This window comes from Piliocolobus tephrosceles, chromosome 19, assembly GCF_002776525.5.
Source record: "Piliocolobus tephrosceles isolate RC106 chromosome 19, ASM277652v3, whole genome shotgun sequence".
NCBI classification, from domain to species: domain Eukaryota; kingdom Metazoa; phylum Chordata; class Mammalia; order Primates; family Cercopithecidae; genus Piliocolobus; species Piliocolobus tephrosceles.
In genome coordinates, this window is record NC_045452.1 from 10,752,674 (window position 1) to 10,779,226 (window position 26,553).

The following is a 26,553-nucleotide window of genomic DNA, read 5'->3' on the forward strand; positions in this document are numbered from 1 at the left end:
GGGCATGAGTGTCCCTCACAGAGGTGACACGCCAGTCCATTCAGGTCAAGGGCTCAGAGCAGTCTTGGTAGCACACAGTAGGAGATTTATTGGAGCTCTGAGCCTGGCTGTGGTTGGCGGCGCTTCCCTGCAGGCCGGCCCCGCCCGTGTAGCATGGCTGCCGCCCAGACCCGCCCGGCGTCCCGCCCAACCCAGCCGGCAGCAGCAGGGGGCAGGATTTCCCGCTGATCCCGGCGGTCTGTCCTCTGCAGTTTAAAAAGAGCCTAGCGGGGCTTAACTCTCCCGTGTCCGGCCGGCCTCCGATGCCCCCGTCCCCTGTTCTGTGCGGAACTCTGGCCTTGGCCATCTGCCTACTTCTCTAAGCCTCAGTATCCTCATCTGTGAAACCGGTTCCCCTCATCTCAAGGTCAAAACGGAGCATTCGGTGAGCACAAGGAGCCCTCAGTCACCAGGGCCATCCTCCCCTCCCCGCGGCGTTGCCGGTTATCTGGCCAGGGGAGGTCCACCCGGGAGGAGGTGACTTTGCAGCCCCCAGCCGCTATCGCTTCCTGACTTCATCTTGGGAACAGGCCGTGCTGTGCCCCAGCCCAGGGAGCCCACCGTACCGGGAGGCGGAGGATTAAAAGGTCCCAACCTCCTCCCCAGGGGATCAACGAGGTTGGACTGGGCCCCGGGTACTAGGCTGGGTGGGGGTGGGGCGCCTGAGCCGGTCGCAGTTGTCTGGGGACCCTGGGGCCCTCTGCGTCGAGAGCGCTTGAAGACCCGGGATTCCTGGCCCGACCGCGTGGGAAGACCCTAGCTCTTCCGCTATCTGCCCCGCTGGCTCGGGAAAGGGGCGGCCCCTTTAAGAGCGCGCAGCCCCGCCCGCCCCCTCCGGGCCGGATCCGAATTCCAGGGAGGCGGGGCGGAGACGGTGGCGAGGAGGAGGCCGCGGCGGCGCGGGACAGATCGAGCTGCGGCTCGGGCGGCGCCTCCCTGCGGCGGGCCCGGCCCGGCTCCGGCCCCCGCCGGGGCGATGCTCCCCGGAGCCGCGGGATGAGCCAGGTGAGCGCGGAGACCCCCAGCACTCCCTGCCTGGTGCGCATGGACGGGGGCGGAGGGCCGGGAAGCGACGTCCGCTGCCTCTGTTCCCCGGGGCTGTGTGACCTTGGGCGGCCCCGCGCCCTCTCTGGGCCCAGGCCCGAGCACCGGCGGGGCCTGCGGAGGCCGCTCTGAGGCCTGGCCCCGCTGGCACCGGCCTGGGGCACTAGGGAGGCTTCTTGGAGGAGGCGGGGCCTGGCCCTGGCCCCGGATCGCCGAGACCGGCCACGCTGCGCCGCCCGGACGCCCGGGCTCCTCCACCCACAGCTCTGCGACCTTCACGAACTCGGCCCTTTCTGCGCCTCAGTTTCCTCATCTGTAAAATGGAAATAATGCCTCCGCCCGCCCAGCCCTAGCGCGGTCGTGCTGTTACACTATTGCTGCTGCTATGTCGTTGTTAATGATGGCACAGCCCTTATGGAAGGGGGGCCAAGGAAGGCGCGGGGACCTTCCCGGAGGACTTGGGGTGGGCACCAGCCCTGAGCCATGCACATAACCCACTCTGAGGTCAGGACCTGGGTTCCCTTCGTGTCCTCTGGGGGCCCTAGCCTTTGCCTTCACTTCTGTAGGTCCCAGCCCTTCACAATGGGCACCTCCCTGCCTGAGAGGGAGGCCCCAGCCAAGCCCCAGTTTGCACCCCAGAAAGTCACACAGCAAACACTTAAGGGACCCTAAGTTTATAAAAATTATCCCATAGAGTCCCATGAGGCAGGGAATGTTACTGTACCCATTTCGCAGATGAGGAAACGGAGCACCGACATTTCCCAGAGCCAACATGTAAACCAGGCATTTGGCCTGAGTGACAGACTGGTGCAGGTGGCCAGCAGCTTAGTTTGTACTGAGCCCTTACTGGGTCCCCACAGCGATCCTGACCTGTGTTCCTGCCCACAGTGACTCGGCCGGTCCGGGCATGGCAGACCCGGTGGCTGGCATCGCGGGCTCGGCGGCCAAGAGTGTGCGGCCGTTTCGCTCCAGTGAGGCCTACGTGGAGGCCATGAAGGAGGACCTGGCCGAGTGGCTCAATGCCTTGTACGGCCTGGGTCTCCCGGGTGGTGGTGATGGCTTCCTGACGGGGCTGGCCACGGGCACGACACTGTGCCAACATGCCAACGCCGTGACCGAGGCTGCCCGTGCATTGGCAGCTGCCCGACCGGCCCGAGGTGTGGCCTTCCAGGCGCACAGTGTAGTGCCTGGCTCCTTCATGGCCCGCGACAACGTGGCCACCTTCATCGGCTGGTGCCGCACGGAGCTGGGTGTGCCAGAGGTGCTCATGTTTGAGACTGAGGACCTGGTGCTTCGCAAGAACGAGAAGAGCGTGGTACTGTGCCTGCTGGAGGTGGCACGGCGTGGGGCCCGCCTGGGCCTGCTCGCCCCACGCCTGGTGCAGTTCGAGCAGGAGATTGAGCGGGAGCTGCGCGCTGCACCCCCAGTCCCCAACGCCCCTGCTGCTGGGGAGGACACCACTGAAACCACCCCTGCACCAGGGACTCCTGCCCGTGGCCCCCGCATGACACCCAGCGACCTGCGCAACCTCGACGAGCTGGTGAGTCCCCCAGCACCAGGCGCCAGAGACCCGACTGCACAGCTAGTGCCTGCGATCTGTCCCTGAACCTCCCAGGGTCCACCCTGCTATCTGCGGAACAGCCTGCCCCACAAAAAGAGCACACATGTTGAGCACCAAATCAAGGACTGTATACCTGACCCCAAGGAAATGGGAGCCCACAGAGAGGGAGGTGCTGGGGAGATGACGCAGCCCAGCCGGGCCTGGGACAGGATGCGGGCTCCTGGCACGATCCTCCCTCACTTTGTGTGCTAACTGTGCCTCAACTGAGCTTGTGCATTCCTTCTGGGGGACTGCATGATTGGGGCGCCTCCTCTGTGCCCTCCCTGCACTTAGTCTTAGGCAGATGTGCCCAGAACCTCAGGGAGGCTCGAGGTTGAGTGAGTGCTGTGATGCTCAGTTGAGATGAGGCATGGAAAGCCCTGGGCAAGGTGCCTACCACACAGTAGGTACCCCAGGGGGCTCTGCAGGTCTCCCCACTCCCCAGGCACCCTTGGGAAGCCTAGCCGGGTTACTGCTGTTGCTGGGATGGGGATCCTGTTTGGAGCCGCAGGACTCTAAGCATAGAAGGTGCCAGGCCCCGCCCCCAACTCTCTCCTCTCCCAGGATGTGGGTGGCCCCTGCCACCCCCGAGGGCTGGACCAAGAGTTTCCTTCTTATCGGAAGGTCAGGACTACAATGTGCCTGCCTGGGAGGTGGATAGCGGATGGCAGTGGGCAGAGCCTGGGGCCCCACCCCCTGTCCTGGGCCAGGGTCACTCAAGGCTCCACCTGCTTATTTCCTCTGGCAGCACTGCTGCCGCTGTGGGCGGGGAGGCGGGCAGGGCTGCCCACATAGCCAGCTTGGCAGCTCTGGCTCTGGTGGGGGGGCTGTATGTGGTGCGTGCTCACCTAGCCAGTGGCCTGTGTGTCCCACGTGTCTGTGGTACCCCTCCGCATCAGTGCCCACCCAGGGGTATGGGACCCCCTGCGCCTGTGTCCTGTAGCCCGCCTGGCCTTCCTGTGGGCCCCAGCCTTCTTGTCTGGGAAGTGGGTGAAGGGGGAGTGAGGACAGGCTCTGGGGCTTCCCCAGCTCTAGGAGCTGTGGGATGTTCCTCACGGGGTCTCAGACCATGGTGTGACCACAGCCCCATCATCTCATCCTGGGAGCTCCCTGGGCCCAGAGAGCCAAGAAGGGGGAGCTGGTAAAAGGTCACGTGTGGGCCGGGCGTGGTGGCTCACGCCTGTAATCCAGCACTTTGGGAGGCCGAGGTGGGTGGGTCACCTGAGGTCAGGAGTTCAAGACCAGCCTGGCCAACATGGAGAAACCCCATCTCTACTAAAAATACAAAATTAGCCAGGCGTGGTAGCACATGCCTGTAATCCCAGCCACTCGGGAGGCTGTGGCAGGGGAATTGCTGGAACCTGGAAGGCAGAGGTTGCAGTGAGCAGAGATCACGCCGTTGCACTCTAGCCTGGGCAACAAGAGTGAAACTCCGTCTCAAAAAAAAAAAAAAAAGAAAAGAAAGGTCATGTGTGGAAGCTGTACCCCATCTGGGGTAACACGGCCTCCATCCACTTCCCTGGAAGGCCTGACTTCCTCCTGACCCTGGAATGGCTGACATTAAGCCCCAGGAAGAGGACTTGACCTCTGACCCCTACCCTCTCTCTGGCCTCAGGTGAGGGAGATCCTGGGCCACTGCACCTGCCCCGACCAGTTCCCCATGATCAAGGTCTCAGAGGGGAAGTACCGTGTGGGGGACTCGAGCCTGCTCATCTTTGTGCGGGTAAGGGCCAGGGGCCGCCCTAGTGGGCAGCAGCCAAGGTGGTGGGCTGCCGGGCGCCTGGGGCACAGCCATGACCTGCCCACGCCTGCAGGTGCTGAGGAGCCACGTGATGGTACGAGTGGGTGGTGGCTGGGACACGCTGGAGCATTACCTGGACAAGCACGACCCGTGCCGCTGCTCCTCCACCGGTCAGTGCCGGGGTGGGGCCGGGGGTAGATGGGCAGGGGACTCGCTTGTGTGGCTACTTCCCTCACATGCTGCCTGTCCTCTCTCCCTGCAGCTCATCGCCCACCCCAGCCGAGGGTCCGTACCTTTTCTCCACAGAGGGTGTCACCCACCCCCAGTCCCCGCCCTGCTAGCCCAGTTCCTGGGAGTGAGCGCCGGGGCTCCCGACCTGAGATGACTCCCATTAGCTTGCGAAGCACAAAGGAGGGGCCCCAGACCCCGCCCAGGTGAGATGCAGGAGGACGAGGGATGAGGGGTCCAGAGGGTTGGGGGCGTCAGCCCTAGCCTGCATGACGGGTTGCCTGTGCGCCAGAGTGACTCACACCCTGGGAAAAGTTCCCGTGGGTGGGGGCGGGCCTAGCTTCCCATCTCCATGGCAACACAACCAAACCAACAACACAGCTGGGGCGGGCCCTGTGGCTGGGTGGCAGCCAGTCCAGCTCTTACTTCCTCTGGCCCGTCCTGGGAAGGGGGGTGTCTAGAGCCCAGGAAACTTCTTTTTCCGTGGTTTTTGGGGCCCTGGGTGGCTGGAGGAAGCTGCTCACTTCTCCCTGGAAGTCCCCAGGACAGACCGATGCCCCTGACAGCCCCGTCCACCAGCCACATACCCTGCTGTTCCTCTCCCTGCCTGTTCTCATGCCAGTCCTTCCTTGGTACCCCATCTGTCTCTCTTGTCCCCCTGCCCCAGGCCCCGGGATCAGCTGCCCCCCCATCCCCGCTCCCGCCGCTACTCCGGGGACAGTGACTCCTCAGCCTCCTCCGCCCAGAGCGGCCCCCTTGGTACCCGCAGTGATGACACAGGCACTGGCCCCCGGAGGGAGCGACCCAGCCGGCGGCTGACCACAGGCACCCCGGCCTCTCCGAGACGGCCTCCTGCCCTGCGCAGCCAGTCCCGAGACCGGCTGGATCGGGGCCGGCCCCGGGGGTCTCCAGGAGGCAGGGGAGCCCAGCTGTCAGCCCCCAGCCCTGCCCGGCGGGCCCGGAGCCAGAGCCGCGAGGAGCAGGCTGTGCTGCTTGTGCGCAGGGATCGAGACGGGCAGCACTCATGGGTGCCAAGGGGCAGGGGCACTGGGGGCTCGGGCAGGACCACCCCCCAGACTCCCCGTGCCCGCAGCCCTGCAGCACCCCGGCTTTCCCGGGTCTCCAGCCCCAGTCCAGAGTTGGGCACCACACCGGCCAGCATCTTCCGCACACCCCTGCAGCTCGACCCGCAGCAGGAGCAGCAGCTGTTTCGGCGCCTGGAAGAGGAGTTCCTGGCCAATGCCCGGGCCCTTGAGGCTGTTGCTAGCGTGACCCCCACTGGACCAGCCCCTGACCCAGCTCGGGCCCCTGACCCTCCAGCTCCTGACTCTGCCTACTGTTCCTCCAGTTCCTCCTCTTCGTCCCTCAGCGTCCTGGGTGGCAAATGTGGCCAACCTGGGGACTCTGGCCGGACGGCCAATGGCCTGCCTGGGCCGCGAAGCCAAGCCCTTTCCAGCTCTTCCGATGAAGGCAGCCCCTGCCCTGGCATGGGGGGGCCACTAGATGCACCTGGGAGCTCCCTGGCTGGCCCCGAACCCTTGAGGACCTGGGCACGGGGTCGGATGGACACACAGCCAGACCGTAAACCCTCACGCATCCCCACGCCTCGGGGCCCCCGCCGCCCCTCCGGACCCGCAGAGCTTGGGACCTGGCATGCCCTGCACTCAGTCACTCCAAGGGCTGAGCCAGATTCTTGGATGTGATGGACCAGCTCACTGTCCCCAGACCCCATCCCTTCTCCTTTTCCTTTGTGGCCTTAACCCCTCTGCATCAGGGAGCCCCCTCTGCCTCTTGAGTACCAGACCTCATGGGACCAGACCCCTTGGGACCACATGGCACAATGGGACCTCTGTTGTACATTCCGATTGGGGGATGAGCGTTGCTATTTAATTACTAATATTATTGAATGCCTTAGAGGAGGCCGGGCCAGCCCGGTGTCCTGAAGACCTGTGGCCCAGCAGAGCCTCTGACAGTAAAGTTTTGCTCCAGCCACCTGTCTGTTTCTTGGGGACTCCGCGTTGGGGCCATTCAGACCTTTTCGAGGACCCTGAAGTTAACTGCCTGGAGGTCAAGCCTGGCAGCTCTGACCTCTAGACTTAAAGCGTTATCCCGCCCAGCCCAGAAATCCCAGGTGCACTCAATTATTTTCCCGTTTATTATCCTGCGATAGGAGTGGCACAAAGAATATGTCCAGTGAAGCTCCAGGAGCAGGCCTCGCGTTTCCAAATTCATAGCCAAGTCCTTTCCATCCAGTGGGATTGTGACCCACTGAGGTCCCAGAAAGGACTGGTCATCTCCAATGGAGCTTGGGACCTGGTTGGGTCCAATGAGGTTCAAAAAGGGGCCCGTCGCTTAGGCCTCATCCAATCAGGGCGGAGACTTCCCTGTCCAGTCCCAGTGAAGTTGGGCGATCCTGTCCAATCCAGGTCCCTGGTTGTCCCAGTCACAAGGTGGGGCCCATGGATGGCACTGTCCAATCGGGTCACATGAGGCTGCAGCGCGCTGGATGCAGCGCCCCCTGCAGGCGCAGGGCCGGGTGTGCAGGGCGCGCGCGCACCAGAGCGCAGCGCAGCAGCTCACGGAAGAGACGCAGCACGTGCCAGTTGTACTTGGCCGAGCACTCGAGGTAGCCGCAGCGCCAGCCCCTGCGCACCAGGGCGGCCAGCGCGCGCCGCGGTCCGAAGCGCAGCCGCTGCCTGTCTCGCTTGTTGCCTACCACGAGGATGGGCGCTTCGGGCGCGCCCGCCGGCCTGGGGGCCGAATGGAGATGAGAGACGCGGTGCCGGGGACCCCACGGCCGGAGAATTCCCCCAGTGGGTATACACACGCAGGCGCATTCCCTTCCTACAGCCAGAGGCCCTCCCCACCGAACTCCGCACACACAGCGAAGGCCTTCCCACGGGCGAAGGCCTAAGACCCGGCCCACGACGTTGGGAGACCCTACACACTCCCCTCAGGCAAAGGCCGGGCCAGATCTGCCCTAGCTCCCCACCGCCAGACCTGCCGCGCCCCCACCTGGTCTCCGCGATGCGCTGCCGCAGGGCCTTCACGTAGTCGAAACTGTCCGGGCTGCAGATGTCGTAGACGAGCACGAAGGCGTCCGTGTCCTGCAAGCTCCAGTCCTTAGGGTCTGGCCACTCCTGGGGACAGGAGGCCAGGGTTTGCGGAAGCCTCTTTTCCACTCTCCCGCTCTCGAACCCTCTGCAGGGGCCTGGACGCTAAACCTAGTTCATCCTCAGGCCAACATCACCCCCATCCAGATCTCTGCGCCCCTCCCCCAAGTTTTCTGGGCCCTGTCTCCTCGTGACCACCAGAGTAAAATTTTCCAAATCGTGCCTGGAGCCTGTCAGCCACCCTCCTTCATCCTTGGTCTCCCCTCTGTTTACCCAGAATCTTCCTCTTTTCAGCTTTCCCCAACTCGGCTCAGGCCACTCTCCTCCCTAGATGCCTTCAGTGCTTACCACTGCCTCTAAGACTAATTCCAAAGCCCGTGGCCGCCCGGAGCCCCGTGGTCCACCACGCCCCCCACGTTGTCAGCTGTAACCGTTTAGACCCCTGGCGTAAGCACCTGCTGGTCTTTCCACCTGCTATGCTTTTGCCACTCCCTTTACTCAGAACTTCACTCGGTCTTCCAGGTTCAGCTCAAATGGCAGCCCCTCCAGGAAGCCCTGCTTAATCCTGTCTGCTCTTTCTTCTTCACTGCTCTAGGGTCGGAGGTCTGTCCTTTACTTTGCACAAATTACTAAACGAGCCTTCGCTCCAGGGCACAGGAATGAGGGGGCAGAGAATAAACCCCTCCACCAGCCTCCGTAGTAAATACACCCCTACCCTGACCCCAGTCTCTCCCATTGTAGCTCTGCTCAAGGCCCCAAACACAAAACACCACACTTGCGGAAAGGCACCGCTATGCACCACCACGAGCTGCTCCACACCCCCCAGCCAAGGCAGGCAAAGGTGGAGGCGCTCACAGGAGCAAGGGAACGCCCCTGGGCAAAATCGCCCGGTCTCCAGCCTGGGCTTGGGAGTTTTCATGTCGGCGGGAAGGGCTGAAACGCAAGTATCCCAGGAAGCACACACATCCCTCCATCCTGGAGCACAGCCAGGCGCCCGAGGCCTCCACGCGGACACGCACGTGTGCACCGAGCACGCACACCCCTCACGCTGTCACACGCCCCTGCTCGCTCCTCGAGCCGCTACCTCCGGACCCCCAGGGCTCGAGCCGGGGCCAGCGACGTCGCCGTCGCGGATGCTTAAGTCGTAGACGGCGCCGTCGAGCAGCACCGCGGGTCGGTAGAGGCGCGGCCCGTCCGTGGGCCGGTGGCGCTCGGGGTAGTCACCGAACAGGAACTGGCGGATGATGGCCGTCTTGCCCACGCCCGGGGCGCCTAGAACGGCCACCCGCAGGCTGCCCCCCATGGCCGGCCGGCGCTGCCGCTCTCCGCTCTGGAAAGCCTCATGGATCGGCGCCGCGCCGTGCGCCCCCCGGCCGTGCGCCCCGCGCGCCCTGCCCGGTGCGCCCCGGCCCCGCCGCGCTTCTCGTCGACCCCGGAACACAGAGACCGGAGAGGGCAGGCCCGAGGCCGGAGCTGGCGGCGGGAGAACGGACAGACAACGGAGTGGGCAGACAGGTGGCGGACGCGCGAGCGGCTCGGGCGGGTGCCGAAGCCCGGGAGGAGAGCGCAGACCCGGAGCGGCGCTCAGACACCGCCTCCGCCCCGCAGCGCCAACCCAGGCGCCGGCGGCCGCGCCGGGCCCCGAAGTCCGCCCCCCTCGCGGCGCGGGTCCCGCAGCAGTGCGGGGCGCGGGGGGCAGCACTGCCTCCCGGAGCCTCTGTGCCTCTGTCCTTCTCTCGCTTCCGCGCCTGGAGTCGCCGCCTCAGCCGGCGGCGCGAGCTAGCGGGGCCTCCCGGAGGCGGCGATGAGGTAACCGCCCGCCCCTCCCACCTTCCCCCACCGCCCAGAACGCCCCTCCCAGGAAGGGTTGCAGCAAGGTGACTGGGGGACAGAGATCCCGAGAGAGCCCACCCCTTTCTTACCCCCTCCGCGTGTCCCGCTCCTCTCACCCGCTCCAAAATAGAAGCCCCTTCCCACCCACGGCCGCGGCCGCTCTTCCAAACACTGCTCGCCTCCACGCTGGCACCCGACAAGCCCCAGCCCCCGGAGTCAGGCCGCCCGGGGTCCGAATTGGGGGGTGCGGCTGTGTGACCTTGGGCGAATCGCCGCACTGCGCTGGGTCTGTGCTTCGCATCCATCACAGGCAGACTCCTCAAGAGGCTCCGACCTTTTCTTGAGAGCCTACTATGTGTCAGGCCCTTTACTAAGCTATTACCTACGTGATTCTCGAACCGACAGTCTCAGCCTGGCATCGCTGGTTGAGAGAGGAGGAAACAGGCCCCAGAGGGGAATCTGCAAGGTTAGAAGGGCAGTGGGGGGGCCCTTGAAGTCTCCTCTTAGGTCCCTCCTACCTTCCTCCTGCCCACGGGGGTAAATGGCCCACACTAGACAATATTCAAACGGCCGTCCTCGAGGGTAAGTGGGGACAGAGGATGCCAAGACCACAGCAGCTTAGCTCCAGATCCCTGTCCCAACAAGGCTGGAGGTGACTAAATAAAGATCCAGAAATTGGCCCACTCCACCGCCCTCACTGATAAGGTCACGTTTCCTGCGTGAGTTGCAATCCGTAGGTCCCCTCAAAGGGGTGCAACCTCTTCAAAACAGGCGCCCAGAGCCCAAGTTCCCCCTTCCTGGAGCTAGTGGAGAAGCTCCTGCCCCATCACAGCTTGGAAAGCCTGGGTTAACCCAGCCCCCCATCCTCCACCTCTGCTCTCCTCCCTGCTGTGTGGGGCTCCCACATCTCTGACCTGCAGGTGACAATGCTCAAGAAATGGCCGCAATGCATAGATACCTCTGCACTGACTAAGGAGTTCATTTATTCATCCCCTCAACAAATATTCCAAATCTTATTGCTTGTCAGGAGGCTGAAATGGATTTAAAAAACAGAAAACAGAAAAAAAAAAAAAAAAGTTCTGCTTTGGGAGAGGGGGTTCTAGAACACATGAGATCTAGGGACTGTCAAAGCACAATGTACCCACCCCAGCCCAGGGGAAGTAGAAGAGCTAAATCCTGAAGCGGGAGGAGGCACATCCTCCAGGGAGCCTGTCCATGATGACAACCAGAAAGTGTCTCCAGAACAATGGCTGTGCTTTCATCCTCTCATGCTGGATCAGGGGCTGGGGTCTGCTTTCACTCCTACCCTCAGCCACTAGGGAGCTCAGAACCACCTCTGTCCAGTGTTCCAGGTCTTCTAGCTCAGTGAGTGGGGACTGCTGCCTTCATCTTTCTTTCCTACCATGATTTTTCCTTTCATTTGATGTCCTCTTTCACATTGTAACTTTTCAGATCTCTGGGTTTTGTTGTTGTTGTTTGAGATAAGGTCTTGCCCTGTCACCCAAGTTGGAGTGAAGTGGTGTCATCATAGCTCACTGCATCCTCAACCCCCTGGGTTCAAGTGATCCTCCTTGCCTCAGCCTCTCAAATAGCTGGGACTGCAGGTGCATGCTATGACATCTAGCTAATTTGTTTATTTTTATTTTTTGTAGAGGTGGAATCTCACTATGTTGCCTAGGCTGGTCTTGAACTCCTGGCTTAAGCGATCCTCCCTCCTCAGCCTCCAAAAGTGCTGGGATTATAGGCGTGAGCCACCACATCCAGCCGAACTTCTGAGTTTTTGACTTTTCAGGCTTCTGGGGTTTTTTTGGTTTTGTTTTGTTTTTGAGACGGAGTCTTGCTCTGTCGCCCGGGCTGGAGTGCAGTGGCCAGATCTCAGCTCACTGCAAGCTCCGCCTCCCGGGTTTACGCCATTCTCCCGCCTCAGCCTCCCAAGTAGCTGGGACTACAGGCGCCAGCCACCTCGCCCGGCTAGCTTTTTGCATTTTTTAGTAGAGACGGGGGTTTCACCGTGTTAGCCAGGATGGTCTCGAACTCCTGACCTCGTGATCCGCCCGTCTCGGCCTCCCAAAGTGCTGGGATTACAGGCTTGAGCCACCGCGCCCAGCCGCTTCTGGGTTTTGTAAGCTGCTTCAATTCCTTTGGGGAACAAGGCAAGGAGTAAATAACAAGGCACTCAGCAACACAACAACAAAACCCAGAAGTCTGAAAAGTTGACACTAGGACAGTCTTTTGTTTGTTTGTTTTGAGATGGAGTCTCGCTCTGTCGCCCAGGCTGGAGTGCAGGAGTGCAATCTTGGCTCACTGCAACCTCCACCTCCTGGGTTCAAGCAATTCTCCTGTCTCAGCCTCTAGAGTAGCTGGGACTACAGGCACACACCACCACCCCTGGCTAATTTTTGTATTTTTTAGTAGAGACAGGGTTTCACCATATTGGTCAGGCTGGTCTCGAACTGCTGACCTCAGGTGATCCAACCGCCTCAGCCTCCCAACGTGCTAGGGTTTCAGGCATGAGCCACCGTGCCTGGCTAGGACAGTCTTTTGTAAGCTCTTCTCAATGCTAGGCGCACTCCCGCCCACCCCGGGTATTCTTTCTCTGGAAAACCTTCCTTGCTTCTCCTTCTGACACAGCAAACAGAGCTGTGTGTGAGGCATCTCTGGCTCCCAGTATGTGTTTTTGGATGGCGAGGGGAAGGGGCACTGTGGACTGGGAACATCCTGAGGCTCCCACGAAGCCCTGTAAACCCCACAGCGTACCATGTTCCCTAGGAGACTCTCACAGAAGTGTTCCTAGCAGCAGTGCCCCTTTATCAAGGGCCTGCGATGTGCCAAGCCTGACCCACAGCCTCGCACTCACTGAGGCTCCCAGGGATGCCATGATTGGGCCACAGTTGCCCAGCTGGAAAATGGCAGCACAGGGGCTGGAACCCAGGCTCTTGGGTTCCAGAGTCCGGCTTTCTGAGAAGCCTGGCTTCATCTGGACCCAGAGCGTTCTCAGGAAGTGCTCAACTGGAGCTCAACCCCCAGTGACCACTCAGCCCCCTGTGGGGAGGGGCTGGGGGAGGCCTCTAGGCTTCGTGGAGCCCCCCCATCCACAGTGGCTGAGCTGAACCCTAATGGGAGTGTGCAGCCCTGTCCCCAGGTTTCCCAAAGACCAGCAGGCTGAGGGGCTCAAGCTGCCTGTCTGCCTGGGATGTGGATTTCAGGGTTCTCTCATCAGTCCCCTCACTCCTTCCCCAAGGAAAGGCTGCGGGGCTTCTGCCTGCTGCCCCCCTCCAATCCCTATTCCCCAGGGCCTCCTGGGCACTCTTTGAATGCCCCTATCCAGGGCTCCAGGGACCATCTGCCAACCATGCATGCATCTGCTCCTTCAGCAGAGGAGACTGGCACTAGGCACACAGTGGCCAAGGTGGTCCTGCCTACCCTCTGTGGCAGGGAGAAAGAGACAGACATGCAGCTAGGCAGGGACAGGTGAAGACAGGCGCTCTGGGCTGGTTCAGGCCTGGGGAGATGAGGAGGCCTAGGGGAAGCACCAGCCCAGCGGCAGTTGAGGGGCTTATACTGAGCCCCAAAGGATCAAGCCACAGATGGTGGGGGGTGCTGGGCAGGGGCAGGCACCAGGTGGGAAATTCTGCTTTCTCCAGTTCATTGCCCACAGGCTCCTAACACCAGCCACCTGGCCTTCACCCATGTGCTTCTTCCCAGCTGGGCCTGATTCCGGCCCATCCCTGGAGTCAGGCACCCCAGACTTCATCCAGCTCCCAGGGGGTGTTTGTTCTGGACTCCTTTGCTGGGCCACACCAGTGACCACTAATTATGGTCTGTCCTGGCCATGAATCATGGCTCCACACCACCAGTAACTCACCTGGAGCCACAAATGGGGGGATCCTCCACAGCTCACATGCTTGGGGGTGTAGTGGGGGGACATCCTCATGATGACTCTCACTGATCACAGCCAGGCAGCCTCTTGAAGGCTGGGCTGGTCTTCTAGCCATCAGGATACAAGGAGGCTGGGCAGGGCTGGGCTTCCAAATCTCTGAAAGTTTCTTCTCTTGGGTTTGAAACCTCCTTCCAGGACAGTGTCATCTGTGCAAGTTACTTACGTTCTCTGCACCTCGGGCTGGGGTAGTGTCTGACACCTGTAATTCCAGCACCTTGGGGAGGCCAAGGCGGGAGGATCGCTTGAGCCCAGGAGTTCCAGACCAGCCTGGGCAACGTAGTGAGACCCCATCTCTATAAAAAATTTTTAAAATTGGCCACGTGCAGTGGCTCGTGCCTGTAATCCCAGCATTTTGGGAGGCCGAGGCAGGGGGGATCAAGAGGTCAGGCATTTGAGACAAGCCTGGCCAACATGGCAAAACCCCATCTCTATTAAAAATACAAAAATTAGCCAGGCATGATGGCAGGGGCCTGTAGTCCCAGCTACTCTGGAGGCTGAGGCAGGAGAATCGCTTGAACCCGGGAGGCGGAGGTTGCAGTGAGCCAAGATCACGCCACTGCACTCCAGCTTGGGTGACAGGGTGAGACTCCATCTCAAAATAAATAAATATAAATATAAATAAATAAATAAATATATAAATATATAAATATGAATAAATTAGCTGGGTGTGGTGGTGCACACACGTAGTCCCAGCTGCTCGGAAGCTGAGGTGGGAGGATCACTTGAGCCCTGGAGGTCGAGGCTACAGTGAGCCATGATCATACCACTGTACACCAGCCTGGGCGACAGAGCAAGACCCTACCTCAAAAAAACAAAAAACAAAAAACAAAAATACAAAAACTACCTCTTCTTCTCAGCTTCTTTCTCTGTGAAGGGAATATTAATTTTCCAGACTTCACTGAGCTGTAGGATGCAATGAGATGATACAAAAAGAAAAACCAAGACAACCGGTTAAGTTTGGGGAGATAAAATTTGTACATATAAAACTTGCATTTTTATATGTAAATGGCTACAAATACAAAACATAATGGAGGCATATGTGTGTATACGTGGGTAAAGAGACACACATATATTTTCTAGCTATGTCAGCTGAGGGCCTGGAAGAAGTGACACCCAGTGGCATGAATACATCCAGCATCTAGCTCTTGTTTTTATTCTTTTTATTATTTATTTATTTATTTTTGAAACAGGGTCTCATTCTGTCGTCCAGGCTGGAATGCAGAGGCACAAACATGGCTCACTGCAGCCTTGACTTACAGGGCTCAAGCAATCCCCCTCCCTGAGTAGCTGGGACCACAGGCACACACCACCACACCTGGCTAAATTTTTGCATTTCTTTGTAGAAACAGGGTTTTGCTTGTCTCAAACTCCTGGGCTCAAGCCATCAGTCTGCCTGGGCTTCCCAAAGTGCTGGGATTACAGGTGTGAGTCACCACGCCCGGCTGCTCCTGGTTTCTTTTTTCTTATTTTTTTTGAGATGGAGACTCTCGGCCGGGCGCGGTGGCTCAAGCCTGTAATCCCAGCACTTTGGGAGGCCGAGACGGGCGAATCATGAGGTCAGGAGATCGAGACCATCTTGGCTAACACGGTGAAACCCCGTCTCTACTAAAAAATACAAAAAACTAGCCGGGCGAGGTGGCGGGCGCCTGTAGTCCCAGCTACTTGGGAGGCTGAGGCAGGAGAATGGCGTGAACCCGGGAGGCGGAGCTTGCAGTGAGCTGAGATCCGGCCACTGCACTCCAGCCTGGGCGACAGAGCAAGACTCTGTCTCAAAAAAAAAAAAAAGAAAAAAAAAAAGAGATGGAGACTCTCCCTGTTGCCCAGGTTAGAGTGCAGGGGCGTGATCTCAGCTCACTGAAACCTTGGCCTCTGGGTTGAAGCAATTCTCCTGTTGCAGCTTCCTGAGTAGCTGGGACTACAAGCGCCTGCCACCACACCCTGCTAATTTTTGTTTTGTTTTGTTTTGTTTTTGAGACAGAGTCTCTTGCTCTGTCAGCCAGGCTAGAGTGCTTTGGCATGATCTCAGCTCACTGCAACCTCTGCCTCCTGGGCTCAAGCAATTCTCCTGCCTCAGCCTCCCCAGTAGCTGGGATTACAGGTGTGTGCCACCACACCCGGCTAACTTTTGTATTTTTAGTAGAGACAGGGTTTCACCATGTTGGCCAGGCTGGTCTCAAACTCCTGACCTCAGGTGATCCGCCCACCTCGGCCTCCCAGAGTGCTGGGATTACAGGCGTGAGCCACCGCACCCGGCCTGGCCACTCTTGGTTTCTAATACTGTTCTCCAGTGAAAGGAACCAGGCTCCTTGGAGAAATGACTGCTTCTAGGGATGGGGCAGGACCAGTACAAGATGATCCTGGAGCAACTTATGGTGGCAGAAAGGAAGGAAGTGCCCAAAAACGAGGATGGTGGTATGTCACAAGGACATAGGAACCTTCCGGAAGGAGATCCCAGTGGCCAAACCTGCAGCAATTCAAGCAACAAAGTAAATAATGTTATATGGGATTAAGCTCAGATTATAAAATAAATATCCATGAGTCCAAACTGATATAAATGACTGAATAAATAAATAAAATGTGATCATTCAGCTTGCTTGCTCCCAGGGAAAAAAAATAACGTCTGAGAAAAAACAAGTCTTCCTTAAAGAAGAATTCCAAACACTTTCATGTAGCTACTGCCCCACCCCGCTTTCCAAAGTGTAAGCTGCATTTACTTATTTGCTTCCAAAGAATACAGAAAGGAGGATGGCCGGGCATGGTGGCTCATGCCTGTAATCCCAACACTTTGGGAGGCCAAGGCTGGTGAATCACTTGAGCCCAGTTCAGTACCAGCCTGGGCGACATAGTGAGACCTTCTCTCTACTAAAAATAAAAAAATGATAATAATGAACAAAATTAGCCAGGTGTGGTGGTGTGTGACTGTAGTCCCAGCCACTTCGGAGGCTGAGGTGGGAGGATCAATTGAGCTCCAGAGGTCAAGGCTGCAGTGAGTACCTCTGTACTCCAGCCTGGAGGACAGAATGAGACCCTGTCTTAAAAAATAAATAAAATAAAAAAGAGAGGGAAAAGTAACTCACAGTAGAGAAAACTACAAACATGCAAATATTACCTTGGCCAGGCGATCCAGGCAAACGTGAGGTGACAAGAAATGTCGATAGAATGTCACCCTGATTATGATGTGAAGGGAAAGGCACCTGTGTGGTATTTTTTCTAAAAAACCATAATCCCAGGCTGATCACGAGAAAAACAACTGACAAAGCCAAACTGAGGGACCTTCTACAGAACGCCCAAGCAGGACTCCTTGAAATAGTCAAGGTCATGAAACACCAACAATATCTGAGAAACTCTCACAGATAGGAGACATGAGTCCCACGTGGAATGTGGGATTCTGGAACAGCAGGAGGACGTGAGTGGAAAACTAGTGAGACACGAATAAAAAAAATGAAACAGGCGGCCAGGCACGGTGGCTCACGCCTGCAATCCCAGCAGTTTGGGAGGCTGAGGCGGGCAGATCACTTGAGGTCAGGAGTTTGAGACCAGCCTGGCCAATATGGTGAAACCCCGTCTCTACTAAAAATACGAAAATTGGCTGGGCGTAGTGACGTGTGCCTGTAATCCCAGCTACTTGGGGGACTGAGGCAGGAGAATCGCTTGAACCAGGGAGTCGGAGGTTGCAGTGAGCCGAGATCGTGCCACTGCACTCCAGCCTGGCGACAAAGGGAGGCTCCATCTCAAAAAAAAAAAAATTTTACACGAAGAAAAAATATTACAGAGACATAAAAGAAAACCTGAATCAACGGGAAAGCATCTATTCCTGTTCTTTACATATAAAGAGCCAATATTGTTATTGACATCATTACAAGAAGGTCATTCTCCATAAATTAAACATTTGATGTGATCCAAATAATATGATCAATTTTTTTTAAAGACAAGCCAGTTGTAAAGTTCAAATAGAATGAAATGGGAATAAGAGGGTACAAGAAGTTATCAAAACATGGCTGGGAGCTGTGGCTCATACCTGTAATCCCAATGACTTGAGAGGCTGAAGCATGAGGATTGCTGGAGCCCAGGTGTTCGAGGCTGCAGTGAGCTATGATCGTGCCACTGCACTCCAGCCTGGGTGACAGAGTGAGACCCTGACTCAAAAAATAAAAAAATGGTTGGGCATGGTGGCTCATGCCTGTAATCCCAGCACTTTGGGAGGCTGAGGAGGGTGGATCACTTGAGCTCAGGAGTTCGAGACCAGCCTGGGCCATGTGGGGAAACCCTATCTCTACAAAAACCACAAAAATTAGTCAGGTGTGGTAGCTCTCACCTGTAGTTCCAGCTACTTGGGAGGCTGAGGCAGGAGGATCACTTGAGCCTGGGAGGTGGAAGTTGTAGTGAGCTCAGACCACGCCATTGCACAACAGCCTGGGTGAAAGGAGTGAGACCCTGTCTCAAAAATAATAAATGAATAAAAATAAAAGTTATCAAAACATGAATAGACAAATTATCTGGTATAGAACAGAGTCCAGAAAAACACCCAAATATATGTGGAAATTTAGAATGTGATAAAAATGGCATTTCAAATCTGTGGGGAAAAGATGAATTATTCAGTAAATGGCATGGAGACAAGTGGGGAACCATCTGGGGAAAAGGGGAAGTTGGATCCCTACCTCATTCCTACAGAAAGCCCAGATGGAACAGGATTGAAATGCAAAAATGAAGAGCAGACAAGTACTAGAAAGAAAAAATTAAAAGAAAATTACATCTTAAAAAGCCCAATTTCAGCATGGAAAAGTAAAAAGCAGTAACAAAATAGGGAGGAATAATGGTAAATCAGTAAGAAAAAGATCAATAATCAGATAGAAAAATGGCAGAAAATGTGAAGATAGCTCACAGAAAGGGACATACAAGTGGCTTAAAAACACATGCAAAGAGACACACTGAAAACACGGAAAGGGCCAGGCGCAATGGCTCACGTCTGTAATCCCAGCCCTTTGGGAAGCTGAGGCAGGCAGGTTAGTGAGCCCGGGAGTTTGAGACCAGCCTGGGCAACATAGCAAGACCCTGTCTACAAAAAAATACAAAAATTTGCTGGGTGTGGTGGTGCGCACTTGTAGTCCCAGCTACTCTGGAGGCTGAGGTGGGAGGATCACTTGAGCCTGGAAGGTTAAGACTGCAGTGAGCCGTGATCACACCACTGCACTGCAGCCTGAGCAACAGACTGGATTTTTTTGAGACCCTGTCTCAAAAAAAAAAAAAAAAAAGGAAAAGAAAAGAAAAAGAGAAAAAAGGCCAAGCGCAGTGGCTCACGCCTGTAATCCAAACAATTTGGGAGGCTGAGGCAGGCAGATCACCTGAGGTCGGGAGTTCGAGACCAGCCTGGCCAACATCGCTAATAAAAATTTAAAAAATAATTAGCTGGGTGTGGTGGTGTGCTCCTGTAATCCCAGCTACTCAGTAGGCTGAGGCATGAGAATTACTTGGGCCTGGGAGGCGGAGGTTGCAGTGAGCTGAGATTGCACCACTGCACTCCAGCCTGGGTGACAGAGCAAGATTCTGTCTCAAAAAAAACAGCAACAACAAAAAAAAGGCAGCCGGGCACGGTGGCTCATGCCTGTAATCTCAGAACTTTAGGAGGCAGAGGCGGTCGGATCACCTGAGGTCAGGAGTTTGAGACCAGTCTGGCCAACATGGTGAAACGCTGTCTCTACTAAAAATACAAAAATTAGCCGGGCATGGTGGCAGGTGCCTATAATCCCAGCTACTTGGGAGGCTCAGGCAGGAGAATCGCTTGAGTCTGGGAGGCGGAGGTTGCAGTGAGCGGAGATCATGCCATTGAACGCCAGCCTGGGCGACAGAGTGAGACTCCATCTCAAAAAAGAAATAAAAATGAAAAAATGAAAAAAAAAAAAAAAGCCCCAGGACACTCTCTGTAATGGGTTAATGGTGGGAAAACCTCTGCTATATAAGCCCAACATGTATTCTGTGCTACCATTTCTACGTAAGAAGGGAAAAAATCCACATTAGGCAAAGCTGAATCTTTGGATAATGACATTGGTTTCCTTTGGGGAGGAAAATGAGGGAAAGGGGTAGATTTTTTACATCAATTTTGTCTTCTGGATTTTGAACCATGTGAATGTGTTACCTTTTCAAAACAAGAACAAAAATAGAAAATGCATCTTGGGTATACCCTCTGGTTCAGCAGTTCCGGGGCTGGATCCTATAGCTGCGTCCCTGCCCATGCAGAGGGTGTTATGTGGGAGGTACTCGCTGCAGTATTGCTTAGGGTGCAGAAACAGCCTGAATGCCCCACAGCAGGGACCGGCTAATGCTGGCCCACTCACACAAGGAAGCCTGAGGCGGTCTGCTCCTAAAGATGGGGAAAGAGCTTCAGAAAGGGCTGTCAGGTCAGAGAAGGGATGTGCTAGCAGTGCCTAGGTAGGCCATCATTCGTTTAGTAGATCTCTACATGGATTTGCTTATACACATGTGCAGAATATCCCTGGATGAAAATCGAAATCTAGCAACAATGTCTGCCTTTAAGGGAGGAAAACTAAGGACTGAGGATGGAGTGGGAGGGGAACTTTATTCTCTGTCTGGCACCGTGGTCCTGAATTACTCGCTCCGTAAAAACAAACACAAACCACTAGCTGAAGATTAAACAATGTAAAACCAGGTCCCGTGACAGCCGTGGCAGTGTCTGTTGCACAGGGGAACCCATCAGCCCTTGGGTATGTGTTGGACCCTCCAGAAATAACTGGTTGCTGCTGTTGGATTTCCTGATTAGCTGGGAAGGTTCAAGACGCTGGGGAATCTTCTCAAGAAAAGCCAGGGAAGTTCCCTCAACTGCCAGATGCCAAGGCCTCCAAGAGGCAAGGCGGGGAGGCCTGAGTGCGTCAGGAGTAGGAAGTGCTACATGAGCAGGAGGGAGGCGGCCTGTGATGACCCTCAGAGGTGAGGGAGGGACAGGGAAGCTGAAGGGTACAGATTGGCTATGCCCTAAAACACTCTTCCTAAAGGCTGGGCCCCAAAGGAGCATCCTGTGTGTCTGTTCTCCTGATGCAGTAGTGTGGGGGACTGGGAGCATGATGGCCCCGCCTGCCTCAGTTTCCCCACGTGTAGACTAAGCCGCTGCAGTGTATGCTGGGTTCCCTTATGCTGAGCACTGTGGGGTGAAAGAGGGCCCCAACTGGTGAGGCACCGCTCACGATCACCTGAGGCTTGAGCAGACTCATTCAAACACAGGTGTCTAGGGATGGTCCTCCTTTCTCGCCAGCTCTCCTCACCCAGGTGGCTAGTGCTGGGCCTCCAGTGGGGACAGCAATCCCACACTTGCCCTCTTCAGACCTTGCGATGGAGAGGTGGGGAGGTGAAGTGCTGAGCGCCCTGAATGGCTGAGCTGGCAGGCCATGGGTGTGGCGGCCCGTGCAGCTGCTTCCCAGGCAGTGTTTCCAGGTGTCGAGCTCAGAGGAGGCAGGCGACATGGCAGGGTGACAGTCCCTCTCATTAAGGGCTCACCAACCTCTAGTTCCATGGCAGGGCAGGGACTCCAGCTGCATTTGGGCAGAGACTCCCAGGCAAGGCAAGGACTAGGGTTGTGCAGTCAAGGACCTTGGTTGGTTCTGGACTCTGTGGAGGGGCCACAGCTGGGCATGTAACTCAAGCCCTTGACCCTGGGGTCCCCAGGGCAGCACAGTGACACCACAGAGGTCAGAGGTGGGGCAGTGGAGGGCCAGATGCTCCTGTGATGCCCTGTAAGAGGGCAGGCTGTATCGCCCAGTTTCCGGCAGCCAGGAAGGCAGTGGTGTGTGTGAGGTTGGCAGCATGTGGGGAGCTAAGTACAGACAGAACACGAGGGAGCGGCTGGGGCTGAAACAGGCTGAGGGGAACCTGGGCTGCTCCTCCCTCAGAGGCAGGCTGAGGCCCACCAGCCAGGAGGCAGCTCAGCTGACGAAGCCCTGCCTAGGGTCTGGCCACCCTTACCTGGGAGCTAGGCCAGTGCCAGGATTGGGGCCATACAAGGTGTCCTCGGTGGCGGCTGGCCTTGTCCACATGCCCAACCCCTCTCCCACCACCGCCCCGATCAGGAGATCTCCCACGCCCCCCGGAGCCTCCCAGATGACAGGGAGCTGGGGAAAACCACAAGGGGAGCCCAGCCTTCTGGCCAGCATCACAAGGCAAGACAGCGTCAGCTCCGTGGGAGGTGGGATCAATGGCAGGAGAGGGGCCAGGGACAGCAGGCTGCAGCAGTCAATTTGCCAAGGATAGGATGGAGGGAAGGCGCTGTCCTCAGAGTGCTGCCGCACACACCACTGGAGCCTTTGAGCCTGGGGTCCCTGCAGCCCGGGACTCCTGCCCAGAAGAGCCTTGGGCCTGACACACTGGCTGGGGACACACTTGATGTCACCATTTTTATTCACTTTCTCTTTCTGAAAATAAGAGTAAACATACAATATATATATTCTGATGATATATATTAGATCTAGTTACTGTAGGGTCAGAAAACCATCCCCAGCCACATGGAGGCAGCTTTCAATCCTGACATTTGGTGGAGGGGAAAAAACTGTCCGTGATTGCCAAAAGCCGAATCTTTCTTTATTATTAAACAGCAGTAACAGGAAAACCTAATGCTCTGTCAGACAATACTGAAACCTGGGAGGCCAGGAGGAGGGCAGCAGACACAAGAGAAACCCCAAAGAAACCCAAACAGCAGGCGCACCCGCTCGCCCAGCCCCATTCCTCGGCCTTGTCTCTGTTGCAGGAGGCCTGGGCTCAGAGGTGACACTGAGGAATGTATCACAGATCATCCTTGGGGCAGAAGTGGGGAGTGGGGGACAGTGCAGCTGCCAGTAGGGTGGGAGCCCAAGACAGGGGCTCTGGGAGCTTCTGCCTGGTCTTGACCATGCGGGTCAGCACTCGGCAGGCTGTGGCCCAACTGGCACAGCTGCAGGGCACCAGCCAGGTGGCTGCAAGGGGGCAGTGCAGGCCCTGGGCTCCTCCCAACCCAGCTCTGCCCCTTTGCTGGCACCTACAGCTCCTTGAGCCCCAGGCCTTAGGCAAGCAGCTCTCCTGGTACCAAAGGGACCCCTACCTGCACACCCAGGCCAGGTTGGCAGGGTCCATCCCATGAGAGGTGGCAGCGGGGTGCCCTTTAACACCAACCCGAGATTCCAATGAGCCAGGGGCTGCCGGGGCAGTGAGCCGGTGGGGCAAGCTCCATGCTCACCCTTCAGGCACAGCTTCTGTGGCTGCTCTGGCTCTGTTTCCTTTGGTCCCCTCCTCACCTAACCCCACGTCACAGCCACAGGAGCAGAGGTGTCCCGGAGCACGGGAGTGTACTGTGCTCTCACTCCAGGAGGGGGTGGTGCCCTACCCCAGGGATCGGGTGCTGCCATCAGGACCACAGAGCCCACGGGGTGGCCAGGAGCCCTGCCTGGTCCCTCCTGCGAGGAGGAAGATGTGCTGCCACCCCCAGGGGCCTCCTCGATGGGGCGGGCAGAAGGCTGGGGCGGGCGCTGGCCGGGGCCTTAGTTCTTGAGGATGGTCTCGTAGGCCTGGTACACGTGCTGAGACACCTCTGGCGCTCGACACTTCAGGGACAGCTGCAGGGGAGAGAGGGGTCGGGGGAAAGAGCACTCATCCCTGGAGTTCCTCTCAGGAAGGAAAGGGGTGGGGAAGAGAGCAGAAACCAATGGGATAGCGTGGCGTGCACACAGCCTGGCGGCAGCTGCGCCTGGCACAGATGTGAGGTAAAGCGGAGGGGGCGGCCATCGCAGCCAGCCGGGTGTGGACCAAATATACTTGCAGCCCACACACCTGCTGTCAGCCCAGTCCCCAGAGCCCTGCTGGCAAGCAGTGTGAGTCACGAGCCGGAGGCCCCCACCCTGAGGGCTGCCCGGCCCCCCAGAGTCCCTGGAGGTCTGGGGTCCTCAGGACTGAAGCCTGACAGAAAATCCCGAGGCGGTGTGGGAGGGCTGGGAGGGAGCCTGGAGGGGTGCTGGGCTCATTCCTGGTTTCCTACGTAGGAAGCAGGCATGGTAGAGACTTTGCCTCCGCTCTGGGGCCTGAGATTGAGATCACAGGCAGAGGAGAGAGGAGCCCCCAGCCACCCACTCTAAAGCACTGGTTCCGCAGGGCACAGTTAGGAAGTGGGAACAATGGAGTTTCACAGGTCAGCAGCAGCCCACGGGCTGTCCAGGTCCTAGGAAGGGCTCTGTGCACACTGTGAATGTGTGGAAGTGGGGTGTCAGCACCTCGATCAGGGCCACCTGGCTAGAGCCTGCCAGGTGAGGTGAGGCCAAGAGATGAGTGCAGACAGGAAACATGGGGTGCATGGGGGCCAGGACAGGAGACAAGGCTGGGGAGGGTGGACGGAGAAAGAGAAAGCGATCTGCTAACCTCTAAGTCCTGCACCACGGGCACCAGCAGGGAAGGTGACATGCAGCAACCAAACACAGGGAGACGGAAGTTACCACCACCGAAGCCACGCCACAGCCCCCCACCGACCAGCGCTGGCAGCAGGGCCCAGGAGGCGCAGTGTCTGGAGGGCCATGCCTGCCAGAGACTCAGGGGTGTGGGGGAGAAGCAGAGCTTGGGGCTGTCCAGGGCCCTGGAACAGTGGCGCAGACCTCCAGGACAACTATGTGCCCCAGGGAAGCCATCCCCTGACAGGTCTACCTCAAAGGCTGGGAAGTTAGGGCTCCTGGGAACCAACGTCCTCCCAGCTGGGCATGCAGGCACTCACAGGACAGGGCTAGGGCCTATGCTTAGCAATGCCACTTCCCAGTCAGGGGTGCCAAACCAACTTCACCACCTCACAGGGCCCAATTTTACACAATCTTCTGGTCCAACTCACTGTTCTGAGACCCAATTGGTGTCTTATCTGGGTAACCTGACGGGGTGGATGTGAAAGCTTTCTAGAAAGGTCCTTTTCAGGGACCGAACTGATTCTGGTTCAAGCCAGGCTTGAAGGGATGCTTGGACCGCGTCCTCCACCAGAACCAAGGGGAGGCTCCAAGGCCGCAGGGTGGGTGCCGGGGCTCTCACCGTGCAGCTGGGGTTGCCCGGCTGGATCCGCAGCTCCGCCAGCACCCAGATGCCGTTGGTCAGCTTCAGGGACTGGTAGAGCATGTCCTGGCCCTCCACGTTTCTCTTGGCGACAGTGAAGATGTTGCTGCTCTGCAGCTTGCTGCTCGCAGCTTCTGTGGGGTCACATGGCCGTGGGAGACCCCAGTCAGTGCGGGGCCTGGGTACAGGCGAGGGGCTGGGGTCACGTGCTCGGAGTCCTCACCTGCATTGAGGGGGCAGTCTCTGATCTGGAACTGGGCCTCATTCTCATTGGGAATATCCTTCCACGTGGCCAGGAACATCTGCCGGTCTGCAGGGTGAGCAGGGGAGATGAGAGGGGGGCCCCTCATAAACCTGTGGGCTCTCTGCAGCTCAGCAGGAAATGGGTCTGGCCTTTACTGTGCCACCTGAAAGCTGACGACAGGCACTAGCTGCTACACAGCCCTCCTGCTTCCCTGAGCACACTCTCTGCTCTGTGACGGAGGCCCCAGTGCTGCTTCCAAATGACCCTGGTTTCCTGCCTCCGGGCCTCAAATCTCCCCTCCCCACCCCCACACACCTTCCTCCTCCTCGGTGAGCAGCCTGCTTGTAAGTCATAGCCTCCCATGCAGGGCTTCTGTGGCAAGCAAGAGATGACATGGGCCAAGGGCTCCACGCAGCCAGGGGCCGGGTGCAGGCCATCTGTGTGCTGGGATCAACACCCTTCTTGGGGGTTCCAGCAAGGACACAGAGCGGGGGGTTACCAGGTGTGGGGCATGACCTGGGCTCTCTGCAGCCTGTGGGACAAGGCTGAGGAGCAAGCAGGAGAGCCTGGGAGTGGGGTGAGTTCCATGTGGCACAGCCCACCTGCCAGACCAGAACTGGCCACTAAGGCCTGGGGGTCCTGGGTATATCCCTCACTCCAGGCCTGCACGGAGGAAGCGACTCCCTGACTCCATTTGTGGGTAAGGCAGTCCATCCGGGCCTTGGTAAAGGCACTACCTTGGCCAGGTTCCCAAGCCACAGTCCCATTTCAGGCACCCCAGAGGGCTCCCTCATGACTCACCCATCTTCCCATCCTCCACAAAGAGTATGTGCAGTGGGTACAAGGTGCTGAAGTAGAAGACATCGATATTGTTCTTCACAGCCACCTAGGCACAAGGGGGTCCCCGGTCAGTCTCCGGGCCTTGACGCCACCTCTGAGGCCCCAGGAAGGGCATCGCTGAGCAGATTCTCTCCCAGGGCCTTCCCTGGTAAACATACCCCTTCGTTCCCTGACTAGGCCTCCCCAACAGCTAAGAGCATGACTCTGCAGACACAACCCACTGCTGACCCCAGTGGGGCCCAGATGGTGGGTGTGTAAGGACTGGGGTGCCTGCCCTCCCCAGAACCCACCTGGAGGTTGTTCAGAGGCTCCATCTTCATGACCGAGCCCACCGTGCTGAGAGGCAGGGAGATTTCCACTGTCTGGTTGGGGCTGAGTGGTGCGTGGACCTGGAGGGGGGCGGCGGGGGCCAGGCCAAAGCTGGGGAGAGAGAAGCCCCACAGGCATGGCAAGGGGAGCAGGTGCTGATGTGGGACAGGTGAGCTCCTCCGGCTCGGGAGCTGGGGCTGTGGTTGGCAGGGAGCCTCTCACAGTACCAGCCTACCCATGCTCTGGACCCTGGACAGGATGGGCTCCTGGTCTCCCTCCCCCAGATGACCATGTGGACAGAAAGAAAGAGCCCCAGGCCAGTTGCTCTGCCCCAGCCTGGCTGCAGGCCTAAAGCCCAGCTCTGTTCTTCTCCTCTGGGCCAGGCACTGGTGGGCCCAGGTAAGCAGGCCTTGCCCTGTCCTGCCCTCAAGGAGCTCTGTCTAATGCCAGCAGCCTGGAGTATAAGCTGCTTCTACCTTGAAAACTCTGGGACTGCCCAAGTCTTTGCTGCCAATTCTCAACTCCCAGAAGGGATCTGACCATCCCAAGCAAGACGCTAGATTTTAC

General features: G+C 57.8%; 3 protein-coding genes across 10 annotated transcripts in view; 1 reads left to right on the forward strand and 2 right to left on the reverse strand.

Annotated features, from left to right (window-relative positions):
* Positions 1-207: 207 nt before the first annotated feature.
* GAS2L1 (growth arrest specific 2 like 1) lies at positions 208-6,644 on the forward strand. 3 transcript variants are annotated; one of them, XM_023190723.3, is made up of 7 exons: positions 208-424; positions 570-1,044; positions 1,819-2,623; positions 4,299-4,406; positions 4,498-4,594; positions 4,687-4,858; positions 5,320-6,644. In XM_023190723.3, exons 3-7 carry the CDS (start codon positions 1,991-1,993, stop codon positions 6,353-6,355), a joined length of 2,046 nt encoding a protein of 681 aa, XP_023046491.1. In that variant the 5' UTR covers positions 208-424; positions 570-1,044; positions 1,819-1,990; the 3' UTR covers positions 6,356-6,644. The 3 variants fall into 3 exon arrangements, with proteins under 3 accessions (XP_023046491.1, XP_023046489.1, XP_023046490.1); XM_023190721.3 differs by having other exon boundaries at positions 1,972-2,623; XM_023190722.3 differs by having other exon boundaries at positions 208-1,044; positions 1,972-2,623.
* A 147-nt stretch (positions 6,645-6,791) lies between these two features.
* Positions 6,792-13,821, reverse strand: RASL10A (RAS like family 10 member A). 3 transcript variants are annotated; one of them, XM_023190720.1, is made up of 3 exons: positions 8,850-9,714; positions 7,668-7,792; positions 6,792-7,402 (listed from the first exon to the last, which is right to left on the reverse strand). In XM_023190720.1, the coding sequence occupies exons 1-3, from the start codon at positions 9,066-9,068 to the stop codon at positions 7,135-7,137; spliced, it is 612 nt and encodes a 203-aa protein (XP_023046488.1). In that variant the 5' UTR covers positions 9,069-9,714; the 3' UTR covers positions 6,792-7,134. The 3 variants fall into 3 exon arrangements, with proteins under 3 accessions (XP_023046488.1, XP_023046486.1, XP_023046485.1); XM_023190718.1 differs by lacking the exon at positions 8,850-9,714 and adding an exon at positions 13,464-13,821 and having other exon boundaries at positions 6,792-7,792; XM_023190717.1 differs by having other exon boundaries at positions 6,792-7,792.
* Positions 13,822-21,923: 8,102 nt separating this feature from the next.
* AP1B1 (adaptor related protein complex 1 subunit beta 1) overlaps positions 21,924-26,553 on the reverse strand; it is a 59,510-nt gene continuing 54,880 nt past the window's right edge. For 2 of the 4 annotated variants that reach the window (XM_023190680.1, XM_023190684.3), the window contains 4 exons: positions 25,968-26,097; positions 25,639-25,723; positions 24,817-24,903; positions 21,924-24,727 (listed from right to left, as the gene is read on the reverse strand). In XM_023190680.1, the coding sequence (XP_023046448.1) occupies positions 24,405-24,727; positions 24,817-24,903; positions 25,639-25,723; positions 25,968-26,097 (625 nt within the window). In that variant the 3' untranslated portion in view covers positions 21,924-24,404. The remainder of the gene's footprint in view (positions 24,728-24,816; positions 24,904-25,638; positions 25,724-25,967; positions 26,098-26,553) is intronic. The other 2 variants (XM_023190682.1, XM_023190683.1) reach the window with 2 other exon arrangements.

Coding starts and splice junctions, on each gene's coding strand:
- GAS2L1 (XM_023190722.3), top strand. CDS start 1,991: ATGGCAGACCCGGTGGCTGGCATCGCGGGCTCGGCGGCCAAGAGTGTG. Junction 2,624..4,298: donor TGCGCAACCTCGACGAGCTG/GTGAGTCCCCCA, acceptor CTCTGGCCTCAG/GTGAGGGAGATCCTGGGCCA. Junction 4,407..4,497: donor GCCTGCTCATCTTTGTGCGG/GTAAGGGCCAGG, acceptor CCACGCCTGCAG/GTGCTGAGGAGCCACGTGAT.
- RASL10A (XM_023190717.1), bottom strand. CDS start 9,068: ATGGGGGGCAGCCTGCGGGTGGCCGTTCTAGGCGCCCCGGGCGTGGGC. Junction 7,793..8,849: donor CGAGCCCTGGGGGTCCGGAG/GTAGCGGCTCGA, acceptor TCCTGTCCCCAG/GAGTGGCCAGACCCTAAGGA.